At 24.8% G+C, this 21,968-nt stretch overlaps 6 protein-coding genes and 3 non-coding genes across 9 annotated transcripts; 5 read left to right on the top strand and 4 right to left on the bottom strand.

The window, feature by feature from the left end:
- Positions 1-40: 40 nt before the first annotated feature.
- Positions 41-127, bottom strand: tRNA-Trp-CCA-6. Its single transcript has one exon. It is a non-coding gene; the product is annotated as a tRNA-Trp (tRNA).
- A 1,601-nt stretch (positions 128-1,728) lies between these two features.
- Positions 1,729-3,602, bottom strand: plbF (phospholipase B-like protein; the record flags this gene model as incomplete). Its single annotated transcript, XM_638644.1, has 3 exons — positions 1,729-2,336; positions 2,449-3,358; positions 3,429-3,602. 3 exons carry the CDS (start codon positions 3,600-3,602, stop codon positions 1,729-1,731), a joined length of 1,692 nt encoding a protein of 563 aa, XP_643736.1.
- Positions 3,603-4,083: 481 nt separating this feature from the next.
- Positions 4,084-4,627, bottom strand: DDB_G0275243 (hypothetical protein; the record flags this gene model as incomplete). Its single annotated transcript, XM_638643.1, has 3 exons — positions 4,084-4,335; positions 4,482-4,540; positions 4,609-4,627. The coding sequence occupies 3 exons, from the start codon at positions 4,625-4,627 to the stop codon at positions 4,084-4,086; spliced, it is 330 nt and encodes a 109-aa protein (XP_643735.1).
- Positions 4,628-5,358: 731 nt separating this feature from the next.
- tRNA-Lys-UUU-8 lies at positions 5,359-5,431 on the top strand. Its single transcript has one exon. It is a non-coding gene; the product is annotated as a tRNA-Lys (tRNA).
- Positions 5,432-6,141: 710 nt separating this feature from the next.
- DDB_G0275127 (hypothetical protein) lies at positions 6,142-7,247 on the top strand (the record flags this gene model as incomplete). The annotated part of the gene is made up of 2 exons (XM_638642.1): positions 6,142-6,603; positions 6,702-7,247. 2 exons carry the CDS (start codon positions 6,142-6,144, stop codon positions 7,245-7,247), a joined length of 1,008 nt encoding a protein of 335 aa, XP_643734.1.
- A 695-nt stretch (positions 7,248-7,942) lies between these two features.
- nek3 (NEK family protein kinase) lies at positions 7,943-11,432 on the top strand (the record flags this gene model as incomplete). Its single annotated transcript, XM_638641.1, has 2 exons — positions 7,943-8,118; positions 8,237-11,432. The coding sequence occupies 2 exons, from the start codon at positions 7,943-7,945 to the stop codon at positions 11,430-11,432; spliced, it is 3,372 nt and encodes a 1,123-aa protein (XP_643733.1).
- A 424-nt stretch (positions 11,433-11,856) lies between these two features.
- DDB_G0275217 (hypothetical protein) lies at positions 11,857-12,030 on the top strand (the record flags this gene model as incomplete). The annotated part of the gene is made up of 1 exon (XM_638640.1): positions 11,857-12,030. One exon carries the CDS (start codon positions 11,857-11,859, stop codon positions 12,028-12,030), a length of 174 nt encoding a protein of 57 aa, XP_643732.1.
- Positions 12,031-12,358: 328 nt separating this feature from the next.
- DDB_G0275219 (hypothetical protein) lies at positions 12,359-12,511 on the top strand (the record flags this gene model as incomplete). The annotated part of the gene is made up of 1 exon (XM_638639.1): positions 12,359-12,511. One exon carries the CDS (start codon positions 12,359-12,361, stop codon positions 12,509-12,511), a length of 153 nt encoding a protein of 50 aa, XP_643731.1.
- A 1,382-nt stretch (positions 12,512-13,893) lies between these two features.
- On the bottom strand, positions 13,894-13,967 carry tRNA-Phe-GAA-4. The gene has a single exon. It is a non-coding gene; the product is annotated as a tRNA-Phe (tRNA).
- Positions 13,968-21,968: the final 8,001 nt, after the last annotated feature.

Here is a 21,968-nt window from a genome sequence, read left to right as displayed (position 1 = left end):
AGAGATTCGAACCTACGACTTCAGCTAGGTTTAAAAACACAGACCCCTCAGGGAGTTGAACCCTGGACCAACTGCTAACTTCTAACGTTTTGGAGACAATTACAATAAACCACTATGCTAAGGAGTCAATGAATATAAAATGGAAAATATACCTCCTTTACGCGTATTTGAAAACACGTGAACTAATTAAAACACAAAGAGCTGCATGGGACAGGACACAAGCGGTTATAAACAAAACATTAAGAATCAAATCAAAGCAACGGCCAGAAGAACAAAATAAATTAGACTCACTAATCTCGCTAAAGCTATTACAATTTAGCAGACAATGGAACTCACCTCTTCACACAATAGAACTTCCTAAACATCTCAAAAAATACAATAATTCACTCAGTACTTTCTATAAATAAAAAAAAAAAAAAAAAAAAAAAAAAAAAAAAAAAAAAAAAAAAAAAAAAAAAAAAACCTGGGAACCCAAGTTAATCAGAAAATTTCCAGATTTTTAACTTTTTAAAGAAAAATAAAAAAGATAGAAAGAAAATAAAATGAAAATCACAAACAACACCACAAATATTAAGCAACACACATGCCTACTAAAAATAAGCGAAATTGTGGATAAAACTCAATTAAAAAAAAAACAATTCAAATACGTCATAAACATCAATCACGAACCAGACGATAAAATAAAAAAAGATTTAGAAAAAAGTTTGGACAAAAAAGATGTTTTAATCAAAAGTAATAATACAATTCAAAATTTGAAACAAAAAAAAAAAAAAAAAAAAAAAAAAAAAAAAAAAAAGTAAACCAACCCCTCTTTTAGAGACCCTGTAAAAAACTACAAATAAAACTTTGAAAATGAGTCATTTTTTTTTGGTTTAAAGAGAATTTTGTTGACAATATTTTTTAACGAATATTACATCGGCAATTCCATATTTGGATACAAGAGTATTAATAAAATTCTACCAGTTTCACCCCTGAAAATATAATAAAAAAGAAATAAAAAAATAGAATGACTAAAATAAAAGTTGTTTTATTTTAATGGTTTTACAACTCTGAACTAAAAAATTTGTATTTATAAATTTTACTTGTAAAAAAAAAAACTATTAAAGGTTTTATTATATTTATAATTACAAACAAATATACTAATATTAATTGTATACAGGTTAATTTTAGAAAAAAAAAAAAAAAAAAAAAAAAAATTAAAAAAAAAAAAGGAATTAAATGTTTTTAAAAATTATATTAAATTTATTTATTTGTTTGTTTGCTTATTTATTTATTCATTATTTATTTATTTATTTAATGAAATTTCATTAATTTTTTCAATGAATTTCAATCAAAGAAACAAATATATATAAATAAATATTAGAATTTTATAAATTTTATGGTTTATATTATTTGAATTCCTGATTTTAATTACTTTTTTATGTCTCGATTAAAAAAATATTAGTTTATTTTATAAAATTCATACAAAATAATAAATAATAATAATAATCTTTTATTTGAAAAAATGTTTGTAGTTGACTTTTGATTATCAACAATTAATGATCTTTTCTTGGTATTATTAAACCAAATTGTTATTTAATTTTAAATATATTGACAAACATATTATCAATTAAGTTTTTTTGAAATTGAAAAAAAAAAAAAATAAAATAAAATAATTAAAAATAAAAATAAAATTAATTAAATTTTATTTAAATTATTATTATATTATTATTATAATAATTATTATAATTATTTATCAGTAATAGTAATAGATATCCAATCGAAATCAAAAGTTTCGGGTGAACCATAATGAGCAGAAACAGTACTCCAATTTGAATTCCAAGTGAAAGGTGGACAATCTGGAGTTACAGTCATACCATTGATAGCGATAGCTTGATTTTGTTGAAGTAAAGAGTAAGAGGTAATCTTTGAATCGATAGCACCATGTAAACCAATAAAACTCCAACTTAATGGTTCAGCAGGACCACCACCAAGATCATAACGAGCAGCAATTGCATTACCAGGGAAACCACCAGAGAATGGATCCGATTTATAGTTGTTTTGAGTCATAATTTGTTGCATACCATCCAATGACATTACATTTGGAACATCACGTCTAAACATTTTTGAACGTGGATTTAAATCGTATGAAATTATATCACCATACAATTTCTCATAATAACTATAACCCATTGCATCATAAATCTCTGGGAAAAATGGTCTATTAAATGATGGCCAATTACCTAATGCCAATACCTCTGTCATATCAGCCGACATAAAACCACCTGGTAATTGTTCAATAATCCAAAATGTATTTGGTTGTAATGGTTGATATGGTGTAAATAATTTATAATCAACTAATTTTAATATATAAATTCATTAAAAAAAAAAAATAATATATATATTAATATTAATATTTATATTATTAAAATTTTAAATTTAATAATAAATTTAAAAAATATACTTTACCAATCATCCATTGATTTGAATAAGTACCAGAATTATATTGAATAAAATTATTTGTCCATTCTTGAGCAGTATTTGAAAGACGATTTGCAATTATTGAACGTACAAAATATAATAAAGAATTTGGAGTTACATATTGATAGAGAGAAGTATTTAAAATATCATTTGTAGTTTCAATGATAACCATTTCAGTTGAAGGTATCATGAAAAAGTCATCATCAGATGTTAAAACACCAGCATATGATGCGAATAAGATTTCATTACCTGGTACAGTTGGATCTGGAATGATTATACGTTTGAAAATTCTATAACCTGCAGTAAAGTAAGAACCCCATGTAGTATGAGAGATGAATAATTCACCATAGTCTGGTGTTATACGAACTAAACCTGAGCATCTACCTTTTACTGCAAACAAAGTTTCAATCTCTTTCAATGATTTAACTCTGTTGATATATTCGGTTTTATTTTGTGCCATTTCATATTCCAAATAACCTGCAACATCTTCAAGATCACCAGCATATTGAAGTAATAATAATTGAAGGGTTGTTAATTGTTTATCAGAGTCTGCTGCTTGTTGATAACCTCTTGCAAAACCTTCAAATTGATAAATTACATTTGAAACTTGTGTATCATATACACTTTCATCTCTATTTGAGAATGTACTTGTCATCCAATCATAATTGATTTTTAAAAATTCAACTAATGGTGTTGGAATATCACTCTCATTGGTTCCATTCATATAATTTTGGAAATAAGCTTGACTATAATTCCATGTGGTTGACCATGTTAAATAACCTTCTAAATAACCTGTTGCTTCATAATAAATTGATGAATTTTCTGGTGTCATAAATTTATTCATTTCAACATATAATTTACCCCAACCATCTTTTAAAATTTCATTTTTATAATATCCCTAAAAAAAAAAAAAAATTAATTTAAAATAATTAAATAAATAATAAATTATTATTATTATTATTACTAACCCAACCTAAAGCATCTGAAATTTTACCAGGTGAAACTGCAAAATTTGAATCGATTGAATACCATTCTGGTTTTTCTTCAATAGAATACTTTTCATCTTCACTTAATTTAATTGCATTTGTATTAAATACAAATAATAATACAAATATAAATACAAATGAATTAATTATTTTCATTCTTTTTTTTTTTTTTATTTAAAAAAAAGATTGACCAATTTTTTTTTTTAAACTTTTTTTTTTTTTTTTTTTCGAGGCATTGGAAAAAAAAAAAAATAAAATAAAATTTTAAAATTAAATAAAAAAATAAAAAAAATCTTACCAGGATCCGGAAAAATGTGAATCCCATAGATATTTAATTCATGTAACAATAATTTTAAAAAACTAAAAAAAAAAAAATAATAATAAAAGTTATAATAATTAAAAAAATTTAAAAAAAAAAATTGAGAAAAAAAAAAAAATAAATAAATATCTTTTTTTTTTTTTTTTTAAATAAATATAAATAAATAATAATATTAAATATTTAAAATTTTATATATTTAATGATAATAATAAAAAATAAAAAATAAAAAAAACTAAAATTATATTATTTAACAATTTTTTTATATTTTTTTATTTATTTATTTTTTTTTTATTATTATTATATAATAAAAAAAAGAATTTAGTTCATGAATAAACCTGATGGTTTTTCACCTTTAGCTTGGAGTTGCATAGTTTGTTGGTGAATGGTACAGAGGGTACAATAACAGACAGTTAAACAATCCATAACACCTGAACCTTCTATACCATGTTTTTCTCTGATTTGTGAACGAGTTAAACAAGTAACACATGGAAAACATAAAGCAGTGAAGATGCAATCAGTGATTTCACACTGTCTGCCCTCTACTGTAGCCCTCTGTTGCATAATTTGAAGCTTGGGGTCAAAAAATTGGTTTCATTAGAAATAACAAAGATAAATGTTAATATTTATATTTTATGAGAAAAATTGGTTAATATTTTTAAAAACAGAGATAAATGATAATATTTCAATTTTAAAATATCATGATTATATATATTTACTTGTGGCCATAAGTAACTGATACAACAAACTCTGATATCAGAAGTACAATCGCATAAACCTAATTTAAAAATAAAATTTAGTTAGATATTTATTTTATAAAAATAAAAAAATAAATTATTTACATACCGTGTTCCCAATTTGACATTATATATTGTTTTTTTAGTGTAATAGAACCTAAAACTTATTAACAAAAAAAAAAAAAAAAAAAAAAAATGGTTATAAACTTTTGAAAAAAAAAAAAGAAATAAATTTACGACATTATCAATAGGCTTGGAAATATCTATTTCGCTCAGAAAATAGTATGAATAATCTATTGTTTATTTGTAATAAATTATTTTTTTGGTGAATTAAAACACTCATTGCTCGGCAAATTGATTTTTTCCTTCCAAATATTTATTTTTTTATTTATTTTTTTTACTGTCAGTTGGAATGCTCCTCTTTCGTTTTGGAAATTGCAATGGTAAAAGATATTTTTTCTCGAGGATTCTGTGAATGGGTTAAAAAATTGAAGGCCTATTTAATCTTTTTTTTTTTTATGCTTATTCAATCTTTTTTTTTTTTTTTTTGATTTTTAAAAAAAAATTTTACATTTTTAAAAATGCCATAAAAAACTAAAATTTCGTTTAAATGTGTGCTTTTCTTGGTTTTTTTTTTTTTTTATAACCACCTTTTTAGATGTTTTTAAGTAGTTTTATAAAAAAAGAACAAAGTTTGTTTTAATTCAATTTTTTATTTATTTTTTTTTTTGTATGACCCATGGCGAATGAACCATTACGTTTGAATTTATATTTTTTGTTTTTGTTTTTATGGAAGAGGATCCGTTGTAAAAAAATTCAGTATAAAATTTGAAAATTTTCCAAAAAATTTAACAATATTGCCCAGATAGCTCAGTCGGTAGAGCGCAAGGCTTTTAACCTTGTGGTCGGGGGTTCGAGCCCCCCTTTGGGCGTAATTTTCTCACGTAATTTATAGATCACAAGTTCGACGCTTTGTTACTTCAAATGTAACCAAATTTAATAATCGATCATCACTTCAAAGATCCAAATTTTTTCCTCAAATTATTAATTTAAGAAACTTAACATGCAAAGTTTATTGCATTCCGAAATCAGTGATCCCAAACCTAGTCTCTTTCCACCAATTTATTTAAATAATTCCCAAAATAGTAGTAATTTTATCTTCTTTTAACTAACCAAATATTCTATTTAGACAACCTAAACTGAAACAATATTGGTTCCTTAAAAAAAAAAAAAAAAGAAAAAAAAAAAAAAACTTAACTTTTTAAATTAAAATCCATAAAAAAATCTATTTATTACTGTTTATTTCCTTTAATGGATCAATATAAAAAAAAAAAAAACAAAAAAAAAATTAATCATACAAAATAAAAAAAATATTAATAATTGACTTTATATTAAAAATTAAAATAAAAATAATAAATTAAAACTTTGTATAATTGTTTTATATTAATTATTATTATTTATTTAATTATTTAAGGTTAAAATAAAATAATAATAATAATAATAATTAATAATTTTATTTCTAAATTTAATTTTTTTATTTTTCATTTTTTCGCTTTTTTTTTTGTTTTTTACTTTTTTTTTTTTATTTTTTTATTTTTTTTTTTTTTCCTTCTTCAAAACACAACAAATAATTTTTAAAAGAATGCCAAAAAAAGGGAGAAATAAAGCGTCATCAGAGGAAGATGAAGAGGAGTCACTTGAAAATAAATTAGAGAAAATTAAAAATACCTTTACTACTCACAATAAAAATAAGAAAAATGATTATCAAGTTGAAAATGACGATGATGATGATGACGATGATGATGATGATGATGGTTATGAAAGTTTTTCTGACGAAATAGAGAATTCACAAGGTGATTATGGTGAAAGTGTTTACAATATTGAGGAAGATGAAGAAGATGATGATGAATCTGAAGAAACTGATGATAGTGATGATGAACTTTATCAAATATCAAGTGAAGAAGAAAAAGATACAGGATTTCCATCAAGTCAATATCTATTAGATGAAGAAGAGGATTCTTTAGAACCAGATGATACTTTAATTTTATTAGAAATCGTTGGTGAAGATCCTGGTTACTTATTAAATAAAGATTATAGTTTAATTGTAAATAATCATTTATCATTAATTATTATTATTTATATCAATATCATTTGACTAATACTAAATTAATAATAATAATTAATAATTAATAATAATAATAGGGTTTAGAAACACCAAATCCAATATTAAAGATAGGTGATACATTTTATAAAGGAAATTTTGAAGAAACATTTGGAACTCAATTATTTTTTAGAACTGTCACAAAAGCAAATAATAATAATAATAATACATCACAAGCAAGTCAAGTAAATAATGAAAATAATAAAAATAAAAATGATAGTAATATCGATGATAAACCAAAAGATGATCAAGATAGTATGGAAATTGAAAATTCTCAATCTGTTGATAAAAATAATCAAACTTTAGATAAAGAAAAAGAAAAAGAAAAAGAAAAAGAAAAAGAAAAAGAAAAAGAAAAAGAAGAAAAAGAAAAAGAAAATAAGGACAAAGAAAAAGAAAAAGAAAAAGAAAAAGAAAAAGAAAAATCGGTAAAAGAAAATCAAGATCAAACAAATAATAATAATAAAAATAATGGAAAAGAAAAATCAATAGGGTCATTGTCATATTTAAGTAAAACTTCCAAAAAGATTGTTTTCCATAAAATTGAAGTTGAAAAGAAAAAAGTTTTATCAAAACCAGTTCATTAAAAAATAAAAAAAAAAATAAAAAAAAAAAAAAACAGAGTAAAATAAAATGTAAATAAAACAGTGACCAAATCAAGATTATTCGTAATGGTGTGTGTGTAGAATTGAAATTTTTCATTTTTTAATTTTTATTTTTAATTTTTTTATTTTTAATATTTTTTTTTCTTTTTTTCATTTTATTTTTATTTTTTTTAATTTTTGTCAATCAATTTAAAAAAAAAAAAAAAAAAGTGGTTAAACATAAATATAAATTTAAAATATTTAAAAATAAATAAAAAGTAAATAATCAAAAACAAAAATCCAATCAAATAAATATTTTTTTATTTTTATTTTATTTTTTTTTTCGTCGTTAATTTTTCAATTAATTATTTGAAAAAAAAGTATTTTATTTTATTTTATTTTTTATTTTTATTTTTATTTTTATTTTTATTTTTTTTTTTTTTTGATCATTTTTAACTTTTTTTTTTTTTTTTTTTTTTTTTTTTTTTACATTTTTACTATTACTTTTTTACCAATTTATTTCAATTTATCAAATATTATGAATCTCACTTTAATTTTTTAATATCATTTTTAAATAAAGCACAAAAAGAATCGATTAAAAGGTTTTTTTTTTTTTTTTTTTAAAAAAAAAAAAAAACCAAATTACTACTAGCAAATAAAACAATAAAAAAAAAAAAAAAAAAAAAAAAGAAAAAAATATGGATAAATATGAAGAAATTAAAACCATAGGTAAAGGTTCATTTGGTAGAGCGATTTTAGTTAAAAGGAAATCAGATGGTCTTTTATTAGTTTTAAAAGAAATAAATGTTATGGAAATGCAACCAAAAGAAAGAAGCGATGCTATGAATGAAGTTAATTTATTATCAATGTTAGAGTATGTAAAAACTTTTTTTTTTTTTTTTTTTTAATATTATTATAATTTAAATTATTATATTAATAATTTAATTTATTTTTATTTTAATTTTAATTTATATACATACATATATAAATAGTCATGAAAATATAATTGGATATTATGATAGTTTTATATTAAATGGTTGTTTATATATTATAATGGAATATGCAAATGCAGGTGACATTAATTTAGAGATTAAAAAGAGGACATTACAAAATAAAACATTTTCAGAATTTGAAATATTATCATGGTTTTCACAGATTTGTAAAGCACTTCAGTATATATCAAGTAGGAATATTTTACATAGGGATTTAAAGACACAAAATATATTTCTATCAATTGTAAATGGTGATTACTTTATAAAATTGGGTGATTTTGGTATTGCGAAAATTTTAAATTCAGAAACTAGTTTAGCGTCAACTGTATTGGGTACACCATATTACCTATCACCTGAACTAATTCAAAATGAGAAAGGTTACGATCACAAATCCGATATTTGGAGTTTAGGTTGTGTTTTATATGAATTGACAACTTTAAAACATGCTTTCAACGCCGCCAATTTACCTGCATTGGTTTTAAAGATTTTAAAAGGTACTTATCCACCAATACCATCGCATTATTCAAATGATTTAAGAAATTTAATATCTTCAATGCTTCAAATAGATCCAAAGAATAGACCATCTGTAAATGATATATTGGAATTACCTTTTATAAATCAATATTTAGGTATACCTTTAAAACCTTTTGACTCAAATCTTAATGAAAATAATAATGATTCTTTAAATATTTCAAATAATTCAAGTGGAAGTAATAATAGTGCTTCTAATAATATTTCATCATCAACTGAAGTTAAAGATCAAAAATTTCAAAATATACCTTTAGCAATGGCAAGAAATATTAATAATAATAATAATAATAATAATAATAATAATAATAATAATAATAATAATAATAATAATAATAATAATAATAATAATAATAATAATAATAATAATAATAATAATAATAATAATAATAATAAATCAAATGTAGATGATGTTAATTCTTCATCTACTACTACTACTAGTAGCAGTATTGTTAAATCGAAAGTAAATACAACAGTATCACCACCATTATCACCAAAGAAACCAATAACAACAACAACAACAAAAACAACAAGTTTAAAAACAACACCATCAATTAAACCAACTTTAGTTAAAACACCAACTATTAAATCATCTTTGGTCAAAACACCATTATCAAAAACTCCAATTAGTGGAACAAAGAATCCAACAACTTCAAAAATAACGCCATCAATTAAAACACCTTTACCAAAAGCTCCAATTTCATCTAAAACACCAACTCGTTTAGTTAGTAAACCGACAACACCAAAAATAACTACACCAAAATCAACATCAACTATGATAACACCAAAAAGAACAACTACAACTACAACCACACCAACTCCAACAACAGCAACAACTACACCTAAAAAATCATCATTATCATCTTCCTCTTCATCATCAGTTAAACCACCACCACCAACAACAACAACAACAACACCATCTAAAGATAGATCATCTGTAAATACAATTAATAAACCAATGGCATCAAATTTATCTTCACAAATATCTTCATCATCGTCATCGTCGTCGTCGTCAAACTCACAATTTAGACCAACTACTCCATCAAAAGAAAGAATGTCACCTACATCTACATCTACAAAATCACCAACTAATCCATCGCCAACTTTATCATCCTCTTCATCATTACCAAAATCATCTTTGAAATCGGATAGTTTATGTACATCACCACCAAGATTTTCAAATACTACAGGTAGTAGTGGTGGTATTGGAGTAAGTGGTAATGGTAATAGTAATGTTAATAGTACAGTATTAAATAGATCAGTTTCGTCTTTAAGTATTCAACATAAACCAACGAATAGTGGTAGTAGTAGTATTAGTAGTAGTAGTAGTGGTAACAATAGTAATAGTAATACTACTACTAATAACAACACAACTTCAACAACACCTATAAGACCAGGACTAAAAAGTACAAAATCAATGCTTGAATTATCAACACCAACTTCAATTAGTACTTCAAATAAAAGTACAACTACAACACCAACTTCGAGTAGGTCAAATACGCCATCAACAGGTAGATTATCATTAACTACTTCAATCCCAAGACCACCTTCCAGTAATGGTAGTAATACAGGTTCATCATCATCAACAACAACAACACCAACTAAAATTTCAACTACATCATCATCATCATCATTAAATAAATTAACTACACCAATTAAATCATCAACAACAACTTCAACAACAGCTTCAACCAATTCACAAACAATAAAAAAAAGTATAACACCAATTAAAGTGACATCACAACAAGTGGATTCTACAATTTCAAATATTAAAAATAATATCGTAATTGGAAATAGTGTTTCCACTAAAACAAATATCTCTGTTATTTCTCATTTATCACCATCAATTAAACCATTACCTACTCAATCAATAATAACACAATTACCAACATCAGCATCCACAGCATCCACAGCATCAACAACCAATACAACTTTAACAAGTGGTACTAATACAATGACAACTAAAAAAAGAACCGATTTTAAATTGGATGATTTAGGACATAGAAGTAAATTAAATTCTGTTAAATTATCAAGTAAATCCTCTTCTCCAATCAAAACATCATCATCATCATCATCATCATCATCATCATCATCATCTATTACTGATAAAAAATCTATAAATAGAGTGAAATTAAATAATTTAAAAGAAAAAAACAAAGAAATAATTAATAATATAAAAATTAGTAGTACTATTCCTAAACCTAGTAATATAAATAGTAGTAGTAGTTCAGCGTTTAGTGATTTAAATAGTAGTGGTAGTTCAAGTTTAAATAATAGTTTAACAAGTAGTAGTAGTTCAATTATAACTAATCAAAATAATCAAAATAATCAAAATAATCAAAATAATCAAAATAATCAAAATAATTTAAAAATTATAAATGAATTAATATTACAAAATAATTTAAATAATTCAATTTCAAAAGAGAATTTAGATGATAAGAGATTACATAGTCGTGCAAATGCTTTAAGACATTTTTGTTCTTCAATTTTTGGTGAGGATAAATTTAAAGAAACTTATAATCTATTAAAGAGTCAATCACCCTCAACTTCAAACAATGAAATAGTTGATATTGCAAGCATTGAGAATCAATTATCTCAATTGATTGGTGATAAAATTTATTATTTAAAATATTTACAACAACTTATTTATTGTGAGTCCCAAATTTAAATAAATAAATAAATAAAAAAAACCAACTTTTTTGGTTTTTAACAATACAATTTTTTCCAATTTAACAAAGTGTACACTATTTGTCTAAATCTTTGATGGATTAATCAATATACTATTCTTTGTTAAAATGTATGTGAATTTTCTAAACCAGTTTTTTTTTTTTTTTATAATTAATTTTTGACTTTATATTCCTCATTGGATTTAACAAACTATCAAAAATATCAAAAATATCAAAAATATCAAAATTATCAAAATTATAAAAATTATCAAAGTATGAAAAAAAACGAAACAAAGAAATAAACAAGAATTTATACATATAATAAATAAATCACTGTTATATCTTTACCACCACATTCATTCATCTTAATTTTGCCCTATTTTTGCTCAGTAAAGCAAGGGCTATCGTCCTATATACCTTTCAACAATGGCTGATGATCACTCAACTGAATTACAATTAAATCATACAGATAACGACACAACCAATACAAATAATACCTCCACAACCTCAACAACAAAAAACAAAAGTGCAAAAATCGACACACCTAAAAAACAAACCCCAACAAACCAATTCTCACTAAACAAAGGACTTGATAATTAATTAGATATCATTGCACCTCCATCAATCACAAGACCACTCTCCTTCTTAGAAAAAAACAATAACACCATCAACATTAAGTGTTACTTTAATCAACCACACATCCGTGAAGAATTAACCTCTAAAGATGACACAAGAATTCAACAAATTCACAAAAACATTCACAAACTCTTCGAAGATACACTGTCGCCATCAGCATTTAAAATAATTGGTGCAACTGCCTTCGTAAACTGCAATGTTGATAAATTAACTTCAATAATCAACCTTCAAAACCAACTTGCACTAAATATCGACAAACTCAACTATAGATTCGAAATATCATCAAATGATTATGCAATCATTAAAACATTCATTCAAACGTACTCACCCAAACATGCAAACGATGCAATTACAAACAACCTCACCAAATTCACCAGCTGTACATCAATTGAATCATTTACTGTCACATACTCATATGCTGTTGCGTTTAAAAGCTACATTATAACATATCATCTAATTGATCACACACAACATTGTTGATCAAAAGATCGAACAACCATCTGGTATCACAAGATATATCAAAGCTGCAACACGTAGTGTCACTAAACACAAAACTCAACGTGCAAAAAATGCAGATATGGCAACAACTATAAAAAATGCTCTCACAAACCCAAATATTAACAAAAACAACCAACCACCAAAAAACAACATTAACACCCCACCAATCAACGAAATTGCAAATTCCAATCACAATAATAACCCACTTCCAAATAGTTGTTCAAAAGCTACACTAAATGAATCACTTAATAATAACAATCAATCCCAAAACAATAATGAAATCTCACATTGATAATGAGTTTTTCCCGTTATTATTAAGTGATTCATTTAGTGTAGCTTTTGAACCACTATTTTGAAGTGGGTTATTATTGCGATTGGAATTTGCAATTTCGTTGATTGGTGGGGTGTTAATGTTGTTTTTTGGTGGTTGATAGTTTTTGTTAATATTTGGGTTTGTGAGAGCATTTTTTATAGTTGTTGCCATATCTGCATTTTTTGCATGTTGAATTTTGTGTTTAGTGACACTACGTGTTGCAGCTTTGATATATCTTGTGATACCAGATGGTTGTTCGATCTTTTGATCAACAATGTTGTGTGTGATCAATTAGATGATATGTTATAATGTAGCTTTTAAACGCAACAGCATATGAGTATGTGACAGTAAATGATTCAATTGATGTACAACTGGTGAATTTAGTGAGGTTGTTTATAATTGCATCGTTTGCATGTTTGGGTGAGTACGTTTTAATGAATGTTTTAATGGTTGCATAATCATTTGATGATATATCGAATCTATAGTTGAGTTTGTCTATATTTAGTGCAAGTTGGTTTTGAAGGTTGATTATTGAAGTTAATTTATCAACGTTGCAATTTACCAAGGCTGTTGCACCAATTATTTTAAATGCTGATGGCGACAGTATATCTTCGAAGAGTTTGTGAATATTTTTGTGAATTTGTTGGATTCTTGTGTCATCTTTAGAGGTTAATTCTTCATGGATGTGTGGTTGATTAAAGTAACACTTAATGTTGATGGTGTTATTGTTTTTTTCTAAGAAGGAGAGTGGTCTTGTGATTGATGGAGGTGCAATGATATCTAATTGATTATCAAGTCCTTTGTTTAGTGAGAGTTGGTTTGTTAGGGTTTGTTTTTTAGGTGTGTCGATTTTTGCACTTTCGTTTTTTGTTGTTGAGGTTGTGGAGGTATTATTTGTATTGGTTGTGTTGTTATCTGTATGATTTAACTTTTTTTTTTTTTTTTTTTACCTGTGATCAGACTGTGTCTTTTCGGCGGAGTGATCATCAGCCATTGGAAAACCATCAAAAAATATTTGCCTCAGGCCGGGATCGAACCAGCGACCTTAAGATCTTCAGTCTCACGCTCGTACCAACTGAGCTACTAAGGCTTGATGGAAATTTATTTTAAATACTGGAAATGATCACCTTTCTTAAAATTTGGAAGAAAGTTGCAAGAAAATTGGAATTTTTAAAGAGATGTAAAAAAAAAAAAAAAGTTTTAAAGCCTTATTAAATTTTATTAGCAAAAACCATCGCCCATAATTGTAATGAGACTAACATCAGTTTTTATTTTACAATTTCCATAACAATAATAAATCTTTTATTTGTTTTAATTATTTGTTTTATTTCTAAACATATATTTAATTCATATATTTGTATTTCATAACTAATTATTTTTAAATGTTTTGTTAGAATATCTATTAGATTAAGTAAATAATTAAGAGATAATAAATAACATATGGTATGTTTTGGTGTGTTAATTATTTTTTATAATCTTTATTTTAAATTTTTATTTTTCTTATCATTCCTGGTTTTTTACTTTCAAATAAAGACTATCCAAATTATGCATTTTAAGTTTTTTTGAAAAAACGAAAAATGGTGAGAAAAATAAAAATTTTAATTAAAGGTTATAAAAGAAATTTTACACTAAAACATACATATAGTGTTATCTATTATCTCTTAATTACTTATTCTAAATTATGTAAGTTTTTCTTAGAATTTTATTTTTTTTTTTTTTTTTCTTTTTGCCAAAAGAAATTCCATAATATAACCCAAAGCCTCAGAGTTTTGATATTGTTTTTTAATAAATTTTTTTTATTTCTTATTATTATTGTTAATATTATTATTATTAATTTTTATTATTTTGTTTTAAACTTAACCTTATGTAGTTGGTATTGAATTAGCCTCAATTTTTGGGGTGTTGATGTAAAGGTTATAATTTTTTTTGAATTCCAGATGGTTGAGTTTTTCAACATTAAAAAATATCTGGTTAGTCATTTTTCTAAGGAAAAATATCAACATATCAGTTTGGTTAAGTTGGTATAGTGCAGGTCTCATAATCCTAAGGTAAATCATTAAGAAACTTTTTTTTTTTGAATTGGATAACACCAGATTGAGCATTTTTTGTCAAAAAATATCAACATGTCGGGTTGGCACAATTGGTAGAGCGTAGGGTCTCATGATCATTAGGTCTAATTTTGAAATAACCATTTACAAAATAATTATATAAGAGTTAATTTAAAAAAGATTAAAGATTTTATTTATAAAATTTTTTATTTTATTATTGATTTTTTTTTTTTTTGGAATCATTAAAACACCACACCCACAGTTTTTTTCTATTTTTTTTAAATAATAATTTAATTTTTTTTTAATACTTATTTTACTAACATTAAAAATAAAACATTATCGCACAAACATATTTATAGTTACAACTTAAATAATGGAAGAAAGAACTACTAATAAGTGCCCACATTCAAATTTATCCATTGAAGAAGCTGAGGAAAAAAAGAGTAAATACATGTGGCTATTAACAGATCCAGATGAATTCCCCAAGTTTGAACCTTGTGTATGTACAGCTGACTGTAAAGAAAAAATCGTAAAAAAAAATCGTTTTAAAGAAAGAACTGAATTATTAACAAATCTTCAGTATATAGATGGAAAAGTTGTTAGATTATGTGCCAAAAGAAAATGAAGAAAAAAACAAATAAAACCATCAACTATTTTTGTTTTTATTTTAAATAAATAAATAATTTTGATAAATAATAATTGAAAAAAAAATCATTGAAATCTAGTTATCTTAAAAATTTTTATTTTATTTTTTTTTCTTTTAATCATTTTTCTTTAATCATTTTTATTTTGAATAATGATCTGAGACTAAGAGACAACCAAAGGCAGCAAAACCAACACCCATATTGAAATCAACGCTTCCAATTTCACTTGTATAAATAAAGTAGGCACCAAGAGCGGCAACACCAATACTACCCATACCACCTAGTAAGCCACCTGAAACAGAACGAAGATCGGCAAATGTAGACATTTTTTTTTCTTTTTTTATTTAATTTAAATATATTTTTATTTTTTTTTTTTTTTTTTATAGTATTATTTAGAATTTAGTTTTATTAATTCAAATAATCTTGAATATTAAAATATTGCTCTTGATTCGATGGGTAATAAAAACTAAGATTTGAGTGTGAACTTTGAAGAGATTGAGTTAGAGTATTTGATGGTGTGGGAATTGAGTTTGGATTTTCATTAAAGAAAATGTCATTGAACAGGTCATCATTGCTTTTGTATTCTCTATGGATACAGCATTTTATTGGTTTTTCAAGTCTTGATAAACTTGGCTAACACAATGAGATCGAATTTTATCGGTTAATTTGGAAACATAGTCTATAGATAAACTACCGACTTCAAAGGCTCTACCTCTTTGGTTAATTTGCTCCATACACCTATGTGTGGTATGACTTTTAAATTGGTTACTTCAGCATTTTCGAAATTAATATTTGAAATCATTTGATAGTAAAACGTTAGACAATTTGAATAGGTTTGATTGTTTATGATTTTCAAATCATTAGCAGTTTGTAAAAATACAACTCCATACAAAACCGATGTATCAAAGTAAACAATATCATACTCTGACGATGACAAAGCATTACATAAATCATTAGCTTCCACAGCCATTAGGTATTTTTGTAAAGTTTCAAACTGATCATTAGCAAATGGAAACTTTGAGTACATATCCTTTAGGAGAGCATTAGCTACAGTGGAATCAGTAGGTTCACCAAAAAATCCAACCTTTTGACCAATAAAGATTTCTTTTCTTTCATATGACTCTTTGATTCTATTTAAAATTGTTGTTTTTCCAGAACCGATTGGACCTGTAATTATTTTAATCTTTGGAGGCATTTTTTTTTCTGTTTTATTTATTTTTGGATATTATCTTGTTTTATTTTTTTAAAAAAAAAAAATAATAATTTATATCCATTTTTAAAAAAAAAACAAAAAAGCTTCCATGGTGTTCTTTTTTTTTAAAAAAAGAATTCTATTAAAGAATAGTTATAAAAATAAAAAAAAAAAAATAAGGGAAGAAAAAAAAAAAAATATCTTGGTTTTGATTTTAATTTTCAAAAAAAAAAAAAAAAAAAATTAAAAATTAAAAAAAAAAAAATAATAAAGAATAAAAATGAACATTCATGAAATACTGTAGAATTATATAAAAAAAATAATTTAAATGAAAAATACTTTTTTGAATTGGATAACACAATTATTAGTTTCTTCCCAATGAAAAATAAAACGTTTTTTTTTTTTGGAATGGAAATAAAACGTAATGGTGCAAAAATATTTCAAAAATATTTCAAAATGTAATAAAGCTTGTTAGCTTTATAAATATATATAATTAATAATTATATAATTGAATAATACTTTGTTATCTTTATTTAATATTAATTTATATTTATAATATTCAATATTGTTTATAAAATTATTCTTTAGTATTTATATTATTCATAATGAGTTGACAGTATTATTATTATTATTATTATTATATTATTTAAATGTGTGTCAACTATAATTAGTAATGTAATATGCATATTTAATATCTATTAATTTTATAGAGTAACTTTATTACATATCCCCCCCTTTTAGTTGAAAATTTTTTTCAATCTTTCAATATTGACTACTTTATGATCTCTAAGATTACCCATATCTAATTTGAATGTAACATCGCTAACTTTTTCTTGAACTTTAAAAGGACCTCTCCAAGGTTTATAGAATTTCTTTGGACCAATAGAAGTTTGTGAATATGGTGTATGTAAATAAACAAAATCACCTGTTTGAATATTTGTTGGACGACGACCTTTATCATAATTTGTTTTTTGTAATTCTTGAGCTTTATCGAGATTATTCTTTGTAAACCAAAAGGCACGTTTAAGATTATTATTTACGGATTGTGCATAATTATCAGCGAAATCTAATCTTAGTGAATTTGAATAAAAATTTACATTTAAAGTTGTATCTAATGGTAAAGTTGGTTGACGATTAAAAAGTAAGAAAAAGGGTGAAAAACCAGTTGAAACATGTGGTGTAATTCTGTATGAGTATAAAACACATCTTAATAATTCACCCCAATTGCCATACAATTCATTACCAATAAAAGCTTTGAGCATCTTAATTAATGTATTATTGAAATTTTCAGTTTGACCATCACATTGTGGGTGATAAGCAGTAGTTGTTAATTTGTGAACACCGAATAATTTATTAACACCAGAGACTACATTACTTAAAAAATTCTTACCACGATCAGAAACCAACTTCTTTGGAACCCCATATCTAGTATAGATTTCATACAACAATAATTGAGCTACAGTCTCCCCTTCCATATCAAGGGTAAAGAAAACTTCTGGCCATTTAGTAAAATAATCCATAACAACCAACAAATAAACTTGAGCATTATCTTTTGTAATTGGACCAATAAAATCAATACCAATTGTATTAAATGGTTCAGGTTCAATCTCAATTGGAATGAGTAAACCTTCTTTTGGACCATACTTTCTTTTAATTTGTAAACAAGTTGTACATTTATCGATAAATTCTTTTATATCCTTAATCATACCAATCCAATAGAATCTTTCTTTGATTTTTGCGACAGTTTTTAATAATCCAAAATGTCCTCCAGTAAGTGGCGAATCATGAAATATTTCCATTATCCATTTAGTCATAGTTTTTGGAACTACAATTTGAAGATGTTTAAAATGAGATTTCTTACTTGATAAAGTATGTTTTAAACCGTGACAAAGAAATCCATTAATCATTGAATAAAATTCAGACTCGAACAAAATTCTTCTTGCTGCTTGTGCATTGTCTGGAAGTCTTGTTTCTTCAAGATATTTATACATTGCTCTATAATAATTTTCTTTTTCCAACTCTTTTCTTATTGACTCTTGTGTAAATTGTGGAGTTGTTGTATTAATATTATCATTGTTGATTGAGATAGGTACACTATTCAATAATCTAGCGGTTGTTGCTTGATTTGATAATGATTGATTTAAATTCATTGATGAAGTATTTATTGGTTGATTTGTAATATTTGATGATTGGTTTGTTGTTGGTGGGATATTTGATGATTGATTTGAACTTGATGAATTTGGTGGTTGAATTGTTGTAGCTGGTGAAACATTAGATGTTTGATTTGATCTTGATGGTAAGACTCTTGGTAAAATTGTAGTTGATGGTGAAGCTACTGGATAGTGAGTAATTGTAAATATCTTTTCTGGAATATCACAATCAATTGGCTGTTGATCTCTATCTGGACATCTTGATAATGCATCAGCTAAAAAGTTTTCTTTACCAGGTCTATATATAATTTCGTAATTATACTCTTGAAGTAATACAGTCCATCTTGTAATACGATCAGTAAATTTACCAGTTAAGAGATATTTCAAAGGTTGATGATCAGTGATGATTTTTACTTTTCTACCATTGATATAGGATTTAAAATATTTAATTGATTCAATGATTGCCAAACATTCTCTTTCAGTAACAGAATAATTCTTTTCAGCGTTGTTTAATGTTCTTGAATAATAAGAAACTGGTTTACCATTTTGAATCATTACACCACCAATACCAATAATTGAAGCATCAGTTTCAATAACATTATCATCTGTATCTTGTGGAAAACTTAAAAGATTAGTTTGTGCTAATGTAGTAAATAATTTTACACGATCATTTTCCAATTCATCAGTCCATTTGAAATTAACACCCTTCTTTAATAGTGGATAAAATGATGAAGTTAAATGAGTGAAATTTTTAATGAATGTTCTAAAGTAATTGACAGTACCGAGTAATTTCATTAATTCTTTTTGATTTGATGGAGGTGGTGTTTTTAATAATTCATTAAACTTTGAACTATCATAAGTAATACCATTCTTTGAAACGATATATCCCAAAAACTTGATCTCTTCTTTTTCAAACTCACATTTAGTTATTTGTAACTTTGCACCTTTTTCTTTGAATTTTTCGAATAATAGTTTGACATGTTCAATATGATATTCATTATTCTTGCTATAAATTATACAATCGTCAATAAACCCAATATTACTTTTTCTTAATTCATCCTTTAATAATTCATTCATGTATCTTTGAAAAGTTGCTGGTGCATTACATAATCCAAATGGCATTACAACATATCTAAATTGACCCATATGAGAGACAAAGGTTGTTTTATCCTTGTCCTCTTCTTTCATTTTGATTTGATAATAACCAGAAGTAAGATCAATTTTTGAGAAAACTTTTGCATCTTTGAGATAATACCAACAATCAGAAATTAATGGAAGTGGATATCTATCTTTAATTGTGAGGTCATTTAGTTTTTTATAATTAACACAAAATCTAATTTTATCATTCTTTCTGGATAAGACTATTGGAGAACCGTATTGTGATGAATCTGATTTCTCGATTATACCTTTATCTAATGCATCTTTAATGTATTCTTCAATGAATTCTTTATCAGCTGGACTAGTTTTGTATGGTGGAGTATAAACAGAAACATTTTCATCAGTTAATTTAATTGAATGTTCAACATCTATTAATGATCCTGGTTTTGACAATTTGGTTTCAAAAATCTCTTCATTTTTGATTAATAACTCAGCCATTGGTTTTGATACTTTTTCTAATATATTTAGATCAATTTTGCAAACAATTGGTTTGGTTTCTCTGGTGATTAATCTTGTACCAACATTAAATTCAAGATTCTTAATGATCATTTCCTTGCAATCAATTATTAATTTCAATCCAATAAGTGTATCTACACCAAAAATGCAATCGATTGAAGTATCATTATCTTTAACAATATTAACATTAACTTTTGCGGATGCTTTACCTAATTTAATTATGGTATCACAACTACCAACTATCTTAATTTCATTATTTGATGCTGAATTAACTGAAAATGATTTACCTTCAACTTTTAAATTTAATTTTTTAGCAATACTTTCCCAAATGATGGTAAGAGAAGAACCAGTATCAACTAAACCTCTAACATTCTTATCATTTATTAATAATGCTGCATTCATACTATCAGTTCCAATAGAATTAATCGTTTTATCATTAACCATTGTAATTGCATTAGTGCTATGATTATTATATGATTGTTTATTCTCATTATAATTATTCTTTTTATCTTTAGACCAACACTCTTGAATTACATGACCTTTCTTTTTGCAATATTTACAAAATTTTGTGATTGAATTTACTTGATTTTGTGGTGCTTTATAAGGTGATGGTGGTGGTGAATATGTTTGATTTTTATAAATTGGAGTTGCTAATACTTCAGTTTCAGTAGATTGTTCAGTTTGAGATGTAACGTACTGTGGTGATGTTGTATAACCAGATCCAGAACCAAGATACTTTTGAGTTCCAAATTCTTGTAATGTTTTTGCAACCAATTGACCAGTATACATTGATCTACCTCTCATACGAATTGAACCATCTTCACAAGACTTTGCAATGTCTATTGCTCTTTTTAATGATTTTGGTGCACATTTTGTAATTTCAATACCCAATTCAATACCAACAGCTGAATAAAACAATTGTATTTTAAACTTTTCTGAAATATCAACTGCTGAACATTTTGAAAGAAATTTACCAATTAATATATCTAATGTATTGTATTTATATTCTCCTAACTTTGTTAAATCTGATAAATCATCACTATCACCAATATCAAAAGCATCTTTAAGATCTTCAATTATCTCCATTGCTGTTAAGTCTGTATCCAATGTTGCGGCATATTCCAATGCATTGTTTCTTAGTTTTCTAATAATATCAGCTTTCGATATTTCCTCGCCATGAATTAATAAGAGTTAGTGGTTGAAATTAAAGAATGATTAACCCTTTCCATTACCCGAAAAAAATACGGTTTTCATAATAACCATTTTTTTTTTTTTTTTTTTTTTTTTTTTTTTTTTTTAAATTTTTTCTTTTTTTTTTTTTTTTTTTTTTTTTTTTTTTTTAAGATTTTATTAAATTAAATTTAATCTAATGTAAAATTTTAATTGATTGAATAATTTGATAACTTTATATTTATAGTATATTTTTTTTTTTTTTTTTTTTTG

This window comes from Dictyostelium discoideum (assembly GCF_000004695.1).
Source record: "Dictyostelium discoideum AX4 chromosome 2 chromosome, whole genome shotgun sequence".
Lineage (NCBI taxonomy): Eukaryota > Evosea > Eumycetozoa > Dictyosteliales > Dictyosteliaceae > Dictyostelium > Dictyostelium discoideum.
The sequence above is the reverse complement of the archived record's forward strand: the minus strand, read 5'-3'. Positions and strand labels throughout refer to the sequence as shown.